At 54.2% G+C, this 14,366-nt stretch overlaps 1 protein-coding gene across 3 annotated transcripts in view; it reads left to right on the forward strand.

Annotated features, from left to right (window-relative positions):
- TBL1X (transducin beta like 1 X-linked) overlaps window positions 1-14,366 on the forward strand; it is a 135,624-nt gene that overhangs the window by 89,595 nt on the left and 31,663 nt on the right. For 2 of the 3 annotated variants that reach the window (XM_054581036.1, XM_054581037.1), the window contains exons 3-4: window positions 3,334-3,415; window positions 11,910-12,017. In XM_054581036.1, coding sequence (XP_054437011.1) covers window positions 11,960-12,017 — 58 coding nt within the window. In that variant the 5' untranslated portion in view covers window positions 3,334-3,415; window positions 11,910-11,959. The remainder of the gene's footprint in view (window positions 1-3,333; window positions 3,416-11,909; window positions 12,018-14,366) is intronic. The other variant, XM_054581038.1, reaches the window with a different exon arrangement.

The following is a 14,366-nucleotide window of genomic DNA, read 5'->3' on the forward strand; positions in this document are numbered from 1 at the left end:
GTCCCTATCAGATTTCAGGGTCAGAAGCTACCTGGGCAACCGTTGTCCGCTCCGGGGGATCTGATGACTCTAACCAGCAACTCCAGACTCAAAACGCTGGTGCTGAAACCACCAGAGGGTTGGGAGGCTGGGGTTGAATGACAGCCAGGGCTGAAGGCAAAAAAAAAAAAAAGTCCAGTGCATCCGGTTGCCTGAGGCACTGCCTTTTGACAAGCTGCTGCGTGGCCCCGTGAGCTGTCTGCTTCCCGTAGAGAAACAGTGCACGTTCTCCATCTCCAGCGTTGTGTCGCTGGTCAGCAGGGGCTCTTAGGCGGGCAGCGCGTCCCTGCCACCTCCCCCACCGGCGCCTTGGTGGGCTGCGAGCTAGACCGTGACCCGTGTCCCCAGCTCCCTGTCCGCCCAGGTCGCAGCTTGTTCCAGCTGGGCCTCCCTCCTCCTGTCCTGCTTGCATCTTTTAGTCCCCAACCGGAGGACAAAGGCCAACAAAGGAGTTGCTCCCGGAGGTGTCCCCGCCAGGGATGGAACTTGGGCTTCCTCACATCCTGGCGCCAGAGCTCCTCACTCGGCGACTCCCTGCCGCCTGAAGCCTTTAGCCCAGTGGGCGGTAAACAAGGTGTGACCTCTTCATGCAGCGGAATGTTACCCAGCCGCAAACGGGAACAGAGTGCTGGTCCGCGCTGCCACGTGGGTGACCCCTCAAAACACCGCGCGTGGTGGAAGAAGTCCCGTGTTGCGTGACTCCATTCATGTGCAGTGTCCAGAACTGGCAAACCCGTGGAACCAGCACGCAGACCGGCAGTGGCCAGCGCGGGGGGTAGGGACTGTCTGCCACCGGGGCAGGTTTCCTTTGGAGTGGCGTGCCTGCTTTGCAACTAGGCAGAGGGCGAGCCGGCCCAGCACTGTTAATGAATTAGGGGTGTCCAGCCCGCGGCCCACGGGCCGTATACGGCCCAGGATGGCTATGAATGGGGCCCAACACAAAATCGTAATTTTACATAAAACCTTTTTTTTTTACTTGTCGGTTTTTGTTAGTGTTTGTATAGTTAACGTGTGGCCCGAGACAACTCTTCTTCGAGGGTGGCCCAGGGACACCAAGAACGTGGACACTTTTGTAAGGACGGCCTGTATATGTCTATACCACGCTGTGCCAAGAGCTGACAGCAGCCAGAAAATCAGGCCTTTTCACATTTAATCTTTTAGGGATACAGAATGCATTGCATTCATTAAAGTTATTTGCGCATCACACAAAGAGTTTGCAGTACGTAAACTTTTTGCCAGCACTGTTTATGGGTAGAGGTTAGGGTAGTAATACCAGAAAAATCAGTAATGACCGGAAGGTCGGTTTTCTATTTAATTTATTCGTTTTTAGTTTTTAACCCTCATCTGAGGATTTTTTTTTAAAAAACTGATTCTAGAGAGAGACGAAGGAGGGAAGAGAGAGAGAGGGAGACAGAGACAGAAAGGGAGACAGAGAAAGAAACATCGATCAGTTTGCCTCCCATATGCACCCCAGCTAGGGACTGACCCGCAACCTAGGCACGCGCCCTGACTGGGAATCAAACTCGCAACCTTTTGGTACACAGGACGACGCTCCAACCAACTGAGCCAGCCAGCCGGGGCTCTCATTTTCATTTATTGTTTCTAGCAACAAACTAATTAATTTTGATGTGTTGCATAACCAGAAGAATGTTATTAACCAAAGTCACATTTCTCATTTTTTTGGCATTGATAACACATAGATGATGTTAATTACCCTTAATGAGTTTGACAACATATATAAGAGATAATCTTCCATTCCAAGACTCTAATTTGTGGGTTGCCATCTGTTTTTGGACCAAAGAATAAGAATTTGATTCTAAAGCTTTTTTTTTTTTTCTGAACAGCTTGTAATAAGAGCTGTTTATATATTAATTACTTATTGAATTATTATGGATTTTAGTGTTTTAATTTTCAAGCAATTTGGAGCTGATTGTGGTGACAGCTGCTCATATTTTGACACTTTGCGGTGTTTAGCAGTTCCCTGGCGAGGCTGGTTTTCCCCTGCGGTAATTTGCAGCCCAGCCCTGCATGCAGACGCTCACATTCTATTTCAGGTTCCTACAGTGGGGGTTGCCTGGTCTGTCTCCGCTACAGAATGCTTGTCATGACGAAAGTTATTTTTATTTTATAAGCAAAATCAGTGTTCCCTTGTGCCTGCTTTCCTCTGGTGCCCTTTAGTTTTTATGCAGAGAGTTGGAGACAACTGTTGTGTAAATCTCTTTTTTCCCCCCAGGGGTAGATTTTTTTTAACTTTTTAAAAATGTATTGATTTTAGAGAGGCGGGGGACACACAGAAACCTCAATTTGTTGTTTTACTCATTCATGCATCCATTGGTTGATTGTTGTATATGCCCCGACCGGGGATCGAACCCGTAACCTGAGCGTATCGAGAAGATGCTCTAACCCACTGAGCTGCCTGGTTAGGACCTTATTTATTGAGTGCTTGAGTGTGTAGATGGTCATAGATGATTTCAACTTCAGGGGGGCTGGATTCACTCCCAACCAAAGACGTTTTAAAGGAAGAGGTCCACGTCGTTGAGTAAATGCTGGTTGACAGTGTAGCATGTGTATCGACTGTAAAGTCCAACCGAGCTTTGATAGGCAGGGCCATCCGGATGAGAGGTGAGCCTCCCTTCCTCCGAAATCAGGGCGCACGCGAGCCTTGTGCAGTGGACACCTGGGAGTCCAAGAGTGGAACGTTGAGCTGCGTGAGTGCCTTTCTTTTGCTGCCTTTTCGGGAAGCCAAAGGGGAACAGAGATTCGCATGTGGTTTCTGTGTTTTTCTGAGCCCGGTATCTACAAGCTGGTTATAGGCACACAAACATGCTGCTGCGACCGTTACTGTTACTGACACCGCCCCGAGTGATGTGGAACATTTCTCTAAAGCATGTTCTCTCGTTTCGAGGGGGTGTGTGTGTGGTTTAGATTATCGGTGGCATGTGGTACTGTTCTCCGCGATATTCCCGTGGGCATGAACACACCACTAAAGGGTAGCCATAGCCGAGCGACAAGCAATGGGATTTACTGTGAAACGTTTTGATTTGAGAATTGCTATGCGTACCGTGATGACTCACTGGCCATTTTCATTTCTCCTTTTTTCACTTTGCAAATAAAACTACCTGGTCTGTGTTAGAGTTTAACACAGTCATGATGGAGTTTGAGTTGGAATGAGAAAGAAAAACACTATCATCAATTTGAAGGAAAAAACAAAGGAATGGGAGAGGTGACTATGTCCCAAAGATTTTTAAGGGCTTCCTCTTTTTTTTTTTTTTAACACATCTCCCCATTTCTCAGCAGGCAGACGCTTTGCGGTTTCTATGCTCGGATGCTGGGGTGCCCGCTGGTCCGACGGTCTACACATGAAGTCCCCGTAAAGGTGAGCACCCACCTGCCACTGCATCTCTCTCTTCTTACCCCAAATCTGCCTGAGCCACAGAAGCGCGTTTTGCCAAAATTTGTTCAATACCTTCTGTTTGAAAATGGTTTTTTCAGGAGGATTTAAAAGAAAGCCGAAAAACTCATTGTAATTGGGCACATGCGTATAGATTTTATCTGGCTCCTCTTTCTTAATTTTATGCCTTATTGGTTTCTTAATACGATTTGTGTCTATCTTGATTTGCTAGTTAACCTTGAAACTGTTAGAAAAACACAGATTACTGCGTAGAGATCTAGTGAGATGATAAGGTTTCCAGAAGAGCGAACTAAGCGATCTTACCAGCCTGAGTTCATGACGTGAAGCCCACATCCCAGGTAGAGCTGATGTTCAGTCTCCAACCGCCAAAAAAAAAAAAGTTCCATAAACATTATTAACCTGTGGTGGATGGGATGGGAGGGTTTGATTTTACTATTTATTTTTGTATTCTCTGCTTCTTTAGATTTTTATTTTTAATTAAAAAAAGTCCCCACAGAAACCTTTGTGATTTTAGAAACATGAAGGTGGAAATTTGGGGAAGATATTTTTTTTTAGCTGTATTGTTTCAAAAGGCCCAATCAGAATGAAAAGGATGGACCTCAATTTTAACTCAAGTAAGAATCTCACTGAGGTATTTTTTTTGTTTAAAACTGAATATATAAAAATTTCCTTAACAAAAGCAAAAAGCTGTCTTAAACCTATGTAAGAATTTGCATACTTAACTATGTGAAAGGCGTAGTGTGCTAATAAAAACAGAAATGTAGGACGTGTGAAGTCGGCCTTGTGACTGGCTTTCTCGTAGGATCCCCTTTTCCCAGTTCATCCGTGCGGTAGCCGGAGTCGTTTTTGCGGCCAGATCCTGCTCCGTTCCGTGCGTGCACGCTGTTCTGTGTCTCCGTCACGGACGGACATCGCGGTGCAGCCACCGCCGGGCGCCGTGAATCCTGCGGCGGTGACCGGGCGAGCCGCGCCTCGTGCGCCCCTGCGCCTTCCGTTCTCCTGCACCTGTGCGTGCGGGCAGCGGCCCTGCGGGGCCCTAAGGAACCGCTGTGGGTCACGCCGGGGCGGGGGACCCATCTGCCGGTCCGGAGCAGCGGCACCCTCAGCGAGGATCGGTCAACATGCCCTCGAACCCGTTCTCGGCGTCAGAGGAGGAAGGGACGGGTCTCTTGTCGGTCATCGGCGTCCTGACGGGGCGTGAAGCCAGGCCTCCGGGAACGCGAGCCTCAGATGAGCAGGGCCCGTCCTGGGGTCCTCCTGCGCGTGAGGCACCGGCGGCTCACTTGGTGGACGACGCCGGGTTTGATGAGAGCCCTTGATAGGTCACGGTGCAGCTCATGCAGGCAGAGGACCCTTGGGGCCACGCTGGGGAATGGGACCCTGCCGCGCACCGGCAGCCGCGCATGTGGCAGCCGACGCTTTGTGGGCCCGCCCGTCTCTGTCGCGACTTTCGGCCGCGTGCCTGTAACGTGGAAGCAGCCGCCCACCGCACCGAAGGGCACGACCGTGGCGGAGGGCCCATAAACCTTTGTTTGTGCCCCTGGAATGGGACAGCCAGGGCCATGGCATGGGTTGGTTTTCTCTCCAAGCATTTAACACCATGAGCGCCATTCAGAGCGCACAGCTGGCCCCGCCCACGAAAGCCGCAGGTGGGAACTGGCCTGTGCACCCCGACCTAGGGGAGCACCCCGACCTAGAGGTGTGCCCTGTTTTTTTCCCACCTCTTCTCACCGCATCCTTGGGAGTCGGGCCCCGGAGGCTGAGACGAGGCCCGTGTGCCATCAAGCCAGAGTCAGAGTCCAAGGTGCAGTTCCCAGCAAAGGCTGCGCCGACGGTGCTGCAGAGGCTCAGGACCCTGGCGGGGGGCGGGGGAGGGGGAGGCTGCGCCCAAGCGTGACGGCCAGAGGCCCTTTCTGCATCCCTTCCCCTGGGACACACGAGGCCAGTGCACAGTCATTGCTTGGGGCTGCTCCTGGCACCCCGTGAGGAGAGGCGCGGGCGCTGCCAGACGTCCCCTGGTGCCCAGGAGGACCCCCAGCGAAGGCGTCCGTGGTCCCAGATGTCAGGAGTGCCCAGACTGACAGCCTGTTCAGTGCTGCTCTCGGCATTTTAAGTCCTGTCAGTCTTGTGGCTGCGGGCCTGCCAGCGGCTGAGCATTGCTTACAAAACGGATTCCTACGTTCGCTGACATAAATACGGGGGTCCTTGGAGCCCTGTCAGATACGGGCTCACAGTGCTTTACGTGTTCTCCTTTTTAAAACCTTTTGTGTGTTCCTTTTAGTTGAAGATCAAAAGCTGTTGTAACAGCCCTGGCCAGTGTGGCTCAGAGGCTTGAGGGTCATCCTGCAAAGCAAAAGGTCGCGGGTTAGATTCCTGGTGGAGCACACGCCTGGGTTGTGGGTTCGGTCCCTGATGGGGGCGTGTGCGAGAGGCAGCCAAGCGGTTGTTACGTCGTCGATGTTTCCCTCCCTCTCCTTCTCGCTCCCTCCCTCCTCTTCTATCTGCAGAGGAAGCTACAGGGTTTATTTCCAGAAGTGCCCAGGCCACAAGAGATGGAATAACGACTTTGCTTATGGCCGCACCTAGCGAAAGAGAGGCAGCAGGCCAGAATCAACCCCCACGGGCGGACGAAAATCAGTGTCTTCGAGGTTTCGTGCCACCCTGTGTGTGCGCGCCTTCCTGAGATCCAGGTGGGGCTGCTGCCCACGGTGGACACCCTCTCTCCAGCCTCTCGGTCATAAAGATAACTACAGGCCGTAAGATAATTTACAGGTTAATCGGAAGCATCAGCTTCACGGCCGAGTCCTTAGAGAAGCAGGGCGGACGACTCCCGCGCGGGAGCGGCCTGCTCGGAAGCCTGGCGCGCGAGCTTGCGCCTCACTGTGCAGGCAGGGCGCGGGCGCAGAAGGGGGACCGTGCTGCTCCGCCTGTGCACATCGCCCGCCTCGGGCGACGCGGGCTGGCTGAGCCGTGGTTTGCTGTTCCTGGGCTGAGCGTGTTGAGGAAGGCTTCCTTCTGGGGGGCGCCCAGGGGGTTTTGGATGTGACTCCAGGGTGGACGTCTCTTCTGTCACGTCAGGCTCGTTGAGTGATGTGCAGGCGAACTGCGGAGGAAGGCCCTGGCCCGCTGTTAACACGGAAGGGCCGCCAGGCGCCGAAGGGACCCTTTCCGAACGCCTCGCCCTGGGGGTTCTTTGACTCCTGGAAGAGCGGCTTTATTTTTCTAACCCAAGACCCCTCCTCTCTGCTCCCCCAACCCTGTGGCCTCGTTTCCTACTTGGGAGTGCGGAATCGCTCCCATACTGATGAATTCTGAAGAGGGTGCCAGGGTTTAATTATATCTTAATGAGAGTGACAACAGTTCAAGTTTCACAGGAGAAAATTTGCAAAATACGGAAAAGGGCCCCCATATACAGATATAATCCCACCCCAAAGAGAGCATGTTTGGCAGAGCGTCTTCTGGGTGTGGGTGCCTGTGGTGTGTACACAGCCAAAATTTAGCAGCACGCACGTTCCATCTTCAAACCAGGGCTTTCTCCATGGGAATGCATCTTGGACATTTTCCCCGATCATGACATACTCTTTGATGGGTGTTCTCTGGTTCTGCTGGCTTCTCCTCGGCTTTGAGTGGGGCTGCTGCTAGGACTCGGGGCGTAACAGAGTCGTTCTTTGGTTATAGTAATAATACAATTGTAGGATGAGTGGGAAATGTCCTCTTAGGGGGACTTTTTTTGTCATTGTAAAATAATATACATGTGCTCGTTGATAAATGAAGATGAGAGGGAAAGAAAACAACCAAGACGAACCATTGTTAATGCTTTCATATATTTCCTCTGCGATCTTTTCAATGTGTATATTTTTCTATAACTGGGGCCAGTCTATGAACGCCACAGTTTATTCGACCGCACTGTTGTTGGGCAACAAGACGCTTCAACAGCTCCGTATTGGCTCAGAGATACGCAAAGTGCTAAAGCAAGCCTGTCGCTTCCAAAATAAACTGGCCCCCAAGCCGATTTTAAAAAGGATTCTATGTAAATAAACGTGTACATTGGAAATGCCATCTTACACTCGCCGATGACGGTGAAATAAAAGTAACCTCAGTTCACGCGTGAAGAGGGGAAGCGTCGTGGAGCGGGCGGGCGGGGCTGGGGCCCAGGGCCTGGAGGGCCGCAGGGTTTGTCCGAGCCCGGAAGCGTCGCGGGGGGCCGAGTGCCTTTTTGCAGGAGGCCTTCTCGAGCAGGCTTTGCGTCTGCTCTGCAGTGGGTGTTCGTCGTGCCTGGAAACGGGTCCCCAAAACCTGAGCCTGCGCCAGAAGATTCACCGAAGCAGCGTAACCGCCAGCAGGCCCGTAGGAGCAAGGAGCGAGACCCGCCTTCGTGCGTCCCCGCAGAAGCGGGGCTGCTTTCAGAGATGGCCCTAGAGCGTTTCACCGAGGAGCGCACCGTTGAAAGAGAAACTTTCCCCAGAAGGACAGCGCAGCGGCACGGCATCGCCACCGCGTTCATCAGCGTGTGCTTAGCTCAGTGTTTTCCTACCAGGCTCCCTGCTATTGGCAAGAAACTCACGCCTTGCGTAGCATCACCTGCCAGCTCTGAGGTTCTCCCTGCGGTTCCATCTTTAAGATAATTAAAGAGCACGTAGGATTTAGTAACTTGGCGGCAGCCGCTCCCCTCCCAGAGAGTAACCCCGTGTTAGATACCCCGCGTGCTGCATCAAATGAACCCCTCAGACAACGCTTTTCTTGCGACAAAGCATTGAACTGTTTTGGGAAGGGGACCGTGATTCGTGGGCGGCGCTGCCGTCTTGACGTTAAATCATAAAAAGAAACGGTATCAATCATTCTGTCCTCCGTTGCTTGACGGGCTTTAACCCCAAGTTGTTATTTGCATCGGAATCCTTGATTTTGGAGGGGAACTCCAGCACCACCGTCAGCCCACACTGATTTTTAAACTCTGTTTTAAGCAATGTGGTGGCGACATGGTGGCTGTAAGTCGCAGTGGAAGGATGTTTTTGTTTCCTTTTCTGTTTCCCCCTTCATCTCGGCTCCAGACTCCTCGCATCAGCCTCGTGAAGGCGTCTCGAATCAAAATCGGGTCAGGCAAGAAAATAAACAGGGGTCACTCATTAAGCCCCATGTTGTTTGGTTCTTGTTTTTTGTTTTGTTTTTTCCTTCTGCCCGAGGCCAGGGAGTTCCTACTGTTGCTGCAAAAGCTCCGTTTTGCTCCAGAGCAGGGCAGCTGGACAGTGTCCCCTGGACCTGCAAGCGCACGGCGTCCCAGAACCCAGTGAGACGCTGGGCCAAGAACAGTGTCCCCAGGGGTCCCTCAGAGAACATGCGCGCCCACACGCAGCCTCTGGGGGTCGTGCTGTCTTACAGGCTCTGTGGGAGCGGCGTGCGTGGTTAAAGCGCCAGCGACCTCTGAGGACACCCCCTCGGGTGAATTTGGGCGAGGGTCGTGTGTCTGCCAACCCCTGAGGCGCCCCTCCCAGGCCCCTCTTTGGGGACGTGCGCAGTGGCTGAATCCAATAATCACTGGGTCGTCCTGGACCGCGGGTGTGCCTGGGCCCGGCCTGAGGACGTGCACACGTGCAGTTAGCCCGCACGGCCTCGGCCGTGTCCCGGGGCCGCTGGTGTCCTGACTGTGCAGATGACAGGGCTGAGTCACGTAGCCTGCCGCGACCTGCAGGCAGACGGAGCTGCTGCAGACGTGCTTGGAGGTTGGGCTGTGTGGTTCTGAGCGCTCAGCCCGTGCGCCGCCCTGCCTGCCCCCACCTTCCCCCCCCCGCCCCCCGCCGCCCCTGCCTGCTCAGCGCAGCTCTGCAGCAGCCAGCTCGGGCGTTTCAAGCGTCACATCATCCATCCACGGAAACTGTCCTTCGCAGGGAGACACAGGCCCGCTTCTCCCCCGCGTAAGAGACGGTGACAGCGTTCCCCTTGGACACTGAGCACAGAGAGCAGGCTTCCTGTCCCCGGTCCAGGGTCCATTGTTAGGGGCTCATTCCTGGTATTGCCATACACCGGGCTTTCAATGTAGCAGCTACTCGGTAATTTTTTTCTGGTATCTCTTCGCAGCTCATTTTCCTTAAGCACAGAAAAACTAGGACAGCCCTGGCCGGCGCGGCTCAGTGGGTTGGAGCATCGCCCTGTAGCCGAAAGGCTGAGGGTTCCATCCCTGGTCCGGGCATGTAGGGAAGGCAACCAATGGCGCGCTCTCCCGCCCTCCCTTCCTCTCCGACATCAGTGAACATAACCGGGGGTGGAGGGGGGAGCGGTTTAAAAAAAACAACAACAAAAATCCAGGAGAGGTTTAGGAGAGGAGAGCAAACCCCATAGGGACAGAAGGGACAGCGTAGAATGAGTGCCTGGGGTTGGGGGAGGGGTGGCGAGTGAGTGTTTAATGGGGACAGAGTTTCTGTGTGGGGTGAGGAGAACGTTCTGGAAATGATGGTGGTGATGGCTGCACAAAGCTATGCAGGCCCTTCATACCCCTGAGCGCAGCACTTAAACGTGCTTACGGTGGTCCGTGTTCCCTGTACACACATTATTACGACGACAATTCTCATTCAACGCTACGTTTTGCCGCTGGGAAAAGTGCCTGAAAGCACAGGACGTGGACCGTGAAGACGGGTCCCTGGCAGCCTGCAAGGGTCGCAGTTGGAGACATGACCGGAAGGCTTCGCGGCTGTGGCTGCGGGCGGGTCCTGGTTTTCGGTGCCCAGGAGCCCTGTCGGCATCAGCTCTCAGTCCTCTGGGCCGGTGCTTCCCGTGACCGCCGAGGTCGCTGGGAAGAAAACCTCCATCTTCGTGGCTGCCTCAGGCACAGGTGCTCGCACAACGCCTTCTGTCCCCTCACCCTCAAGTTCCCCCTGCCGTCCAGGCCCCGGAAGCCTCAGGCAGGATGATGCAGCGAGGTCTCTGGCAAAACAGAAAAAATGTAGGTTCTCTCGGCGCCCTTGTTGCGGCCTCCTGAGACCTGGCCGCCTCGTAGAATGAGGTCAACGTGATACTGGGTTGGCCAAAAAGTCCGTACGGTTCTTGCCATAAAATAAAAGGCACATTTTTCATTTTCACCAATAGCTTTATCGATTTAGATATTTTGAGTATGTCGGCTCACTGCTGTGTGGTGTAACATTGATGGTTCTCTGCTGATGTCTCAGTTCGATCACTATCAGCTTGAGCTGGTCTGCCTCACCTTGGAGCATCCTCAAGCGAGCAGTCTCCAGCACCGACCTTCACAAACCACTTTGCACGTGTTCAGTCAGTCACAGCACCTTCTCCGTACCCTGCACAAATCTTTTTTCTTGCGTTTCAGTTGCGTTTTTAACTTCCTTGAAAATAATAAAACGTCATATGCTGAAAACAGTGCATATTTTCTTCCCTCTTCAATATTAACACATTGCGTACCGCTCATGGGTTTGCTCTCGTGTTTCGCGCGCCATCTGTTAAGGACCGCTCACGAGTTTTCTCGTTTTTCACGAGCCATCTGTTATGGACTTTAGATGTCAACACTGTCTTGTCCACATCGAATGAAGGGATCTCATTGGTGGAAACCGTGCAGGTCAAGCTACAAAAAACTATATAATTGCACGAACCCATAAAGCATTGCAGTTACGTTGTATTTTGGTCATTCAACCCTGGCGTATGTCTTAGAGATTTCTATGCGGTACACAATGTATTAAAATGGCTCCCCCAAAACGCCCCCATTTTGATAAGTTTTTTTTAAATGCACACTGATTAGGACAGCCGTCCCAACACAATCTAACAAAATTGTTTCGAATGGCGTTCAAGACAACTAAGCGCTACTAGAACCATCATGTAGGGAACAAAACTAAAATTTTGGAAATTTTTGGCCAACCCGATACCGAGAGACTTAGCCTGTCGCTGATTGTGTCTCTCCTCAGTGCCGCGTGCCGCGCGCTGGGTGGGCTGACCGTGAGCTTATCGGTTAAACTTGTGAGCGAAAGGTGTCAAGTTCACACGACTGCTGGTCTCCTCGTTGCCCCCTTGCCGTGGGGACCGATGCTTAGAGTCTAAAGCAAGCGCTTCCGTCACGGGAAGCAGGATGCCATGCGTGGTCGTTCTCAAGTACATTGTCATCCTCACACGCACGTGATTTTTACTGAACAAACGTCGGCTCGTTTTCGTTTTCCGTCACCCCTGACTTTGTCCTTATTAGCATGATTTGTAACCCGACCCTGTGCTGGCCTTTATGAAACACACCCGCATTTCTTATTTGCGGAATCGCTTCACCAGGATGTGTGACGTAAATAATTACAAGGTTTTTTTTATGTAGCACACGATCACACACTATAACATGAATCCGACCTGCGTTCGCGTCATGGGCATAACATCACGGGTGGGTTTGGTTTTTTCCCCATCGTCTCCAAAAGAATGCAGCAGAGCGCAGTACGGACCGTGTCTGAAAACTCTCCGTTTTTTCCTCTCGCCTCTCCCACAGAGGGTGACCCCCGCTTCCTAAAGACCTCGTCGCCGCGCGGGGAGGCTAAGATGAGCATAACGAGTGACGAGGTGAACTTCCTGGTGTATCGGTACCTCCAGGAGTCAGGTAAGGGGCCGCGTGTCTGCCCGGCGGCAGCGCGCCCGCCGTCCACGCGCGGGGAAACCAGGCGCTCGGCAAGGCCTGGCGCGCTCGCGGGGACGGGGGCAGGTTTGGGACTGTGCCGTCCCTGGGGTGGCATGAAGGACGATGTTCTTTCTTCCGCGGGCGTCTCTGGTCGGAGGAGAGAGATGTTATGGGAACTGACACCCGAGCCCAACGTGGTGCTGGATGTCGACTTGGCCGCGGCCAGGGCTGAGCTCAGGCCCGGGCGCCCTGAGAGCCCGCGCGGGCTGGTGTGCCGATAGGGACCCCTTCGACGGAGACCTCCGATTTAGTCAGCGTCCACACCCCTCCTACAAAGGGGGGCCCTGTGCGTTTCTTTGAACACGTGATTATGACCCAGAATTTCCTTTCCGGTAAGTGAGATGCAGGCAAGGGGCCCGTTCCCTAGAGTCAGGGGTACCTGGTGTTTGGCAGGCGCCGTCTGTCCCCAGGGCCAAGGCGGGGGCTTCCCTGAGCCCTTCCCCTGGGAGCTGGCTTGGTCACAGAAGAGCAGGATTCCTCGCACCGGCCCCCGGATGTCGCTGAGCCGTGATGTCCCTGTTGCGCAATGTCAGCGCGGCCCCCGACCGCGGAGCCTTTCCATGTTCGCATCTTTTTCAATTAAGTTTATTAAGTTTTGGATTGATTCCTGAAGGGAATAGCCGTGCCACTTGTAAAACTTGGCAAGGTTTCCTTGGAGACATGCCGCATGGCATCCGCAGGCAGACGTCCTTGTCCCCACCCACCCACCTGCTGTAAGATGTCACCCATCTCCAGCGCAGGCGGGTCCCCGTGTCTGGCTCGGTGGCGCTGCCCCCTCTGTCCCCAGAGGGGTGCCCGCCTCCTGGGGTTGCGGGGTTTGATCGCCGTGAACCCACGAGGATGTTGTCCTGCGCGGCGCTCAGCACTGGTGCCTGTCTCCCCGGCGGCTGTCACGAAGAGGCCTGGACCGGGCCTCTGACAGAACTACCTTGTGTCACCGTTCTCGAGGACGGAAGTGTGAAGCCGAGGTGGTGCGGGCTTGGTTGGTCCTGAGGACTTTGAGGGGCCTGCTCCAGCCCCCTCGCTCCGCCTCGGTGGTCCCTTGGCTTATAGATGGGTCCCCCACCCCCACCCCCATCCTCCTTTGTCTCCACGTGACATTCGTCCTGTGTGGGGGGTGTCTCTGTCCCCATTTATCAGATTTCCCCTTCCTAAGGGAAGACAGTGGCGTCGGCTTCTCACCGTACTCCAGCGTGATCATGTTAACTAATTCTGTCTGTAGTGACAGTATTTTTAAATAAAGTCACATTGTGGGGGTGGGGGGCTGGGAAAAGGACTTCATCAACACGGACTTGAGGGCGGGGGAGCGGGGCGCAGTCCAGCCCATAGCGGCGGCTTCTGTGCACATTTAAGCTTTAGGTGCTTGGTATCGGATTGTGTAAGCCCTACAACTTGCTTTTTCGAGGAGGAAACCGATTTCCAGGTCCTGCTTCCCAAAGACGCACATGCTAGGATTGCGGGGGAGGGGGGCAGCGTTAACCCTGAGCCCGGGCTCTGTGTCCCCATGGTGGGGGCAGGCGGGGCGGAGGCTGCGGCATGGCAGCCAGACCAGGGGCTCCACCTCTGCGCCTTGAACGGGTCATTCTCTCCCTTGGAGCGTCGCTGTCTGGGCCGAAAATGGCTCTCCTGGGCCACGGGGCGAGATCCGTCAGGCACGTGGTACGTTGTAAGGCAGCACCTCTCCCCGTGCGAGCCTGGAGCTCTGTCACCCGGGTCCCCCATGGGCATCCTTCGTGGACAGCACACGACCTTTCTGCAGGTAGATCAGATCGTTCGGAGCAGCTGGTGCCAGAACATAGGGCAAGACGTTGATGCACAAAACCGGGCGGCAGGAAATGACACCCGCGGCTTCCCTGAGCCCTTCCCCTGGGAGCGGGCAGGAACGGCTCTCCAGGAACGCCGGTCCGAGAGCTCACGCCTGCCCCCGGTCTCTGCCGATAAGGACCCCACGCGCCAGGCCCGCTCCCCAGTCGGCCGCGGTTCCACCTGGTGCGTGAGACGCCTTCCTTTTAGGGACATCTCCGCACAGAGATGAGAGGAAGACACGTGTGAACAGATTGCTAGCGAGACTGTTGTTCCTGAGTTCGGGGACCTCGGGACAAATGAAGGGCGGGGGCGAGCAAGCGTGCAGGGTGCTGCGGGCCGGTCCCTCGGGGCGGGGCCCGGAGGGCTGCCAGCCCCTTTGAATTATCGGGAAACCGGAGTCCCTCTCCCAGACCTCCCAGGCTTCCTTATTTGGTGTTCGTTACCACTGGTCTGCATTTGTTGATA

The sequence above is a fragment of the Pteronotus mesoamericanus genome, unplaced genomic scaffold (genome assembly GCF_021234165.1).
Source record: "Pteronotus mesoamericanus isolate MK-2021 breed Mesoamerican mustached bat unplaced genomic scaffold, CSHL_Meso_final contig_65, whole genome shotgun sequence".
In the NCBI taxonomy this organism is placed as follows: domain Eukaryota; kingdom Metazoa; phylum Chordata; class Mammalia; order Chiroptera; family Mormoopidae; genus Pteronotus; species Pteronotus mesoamericanus.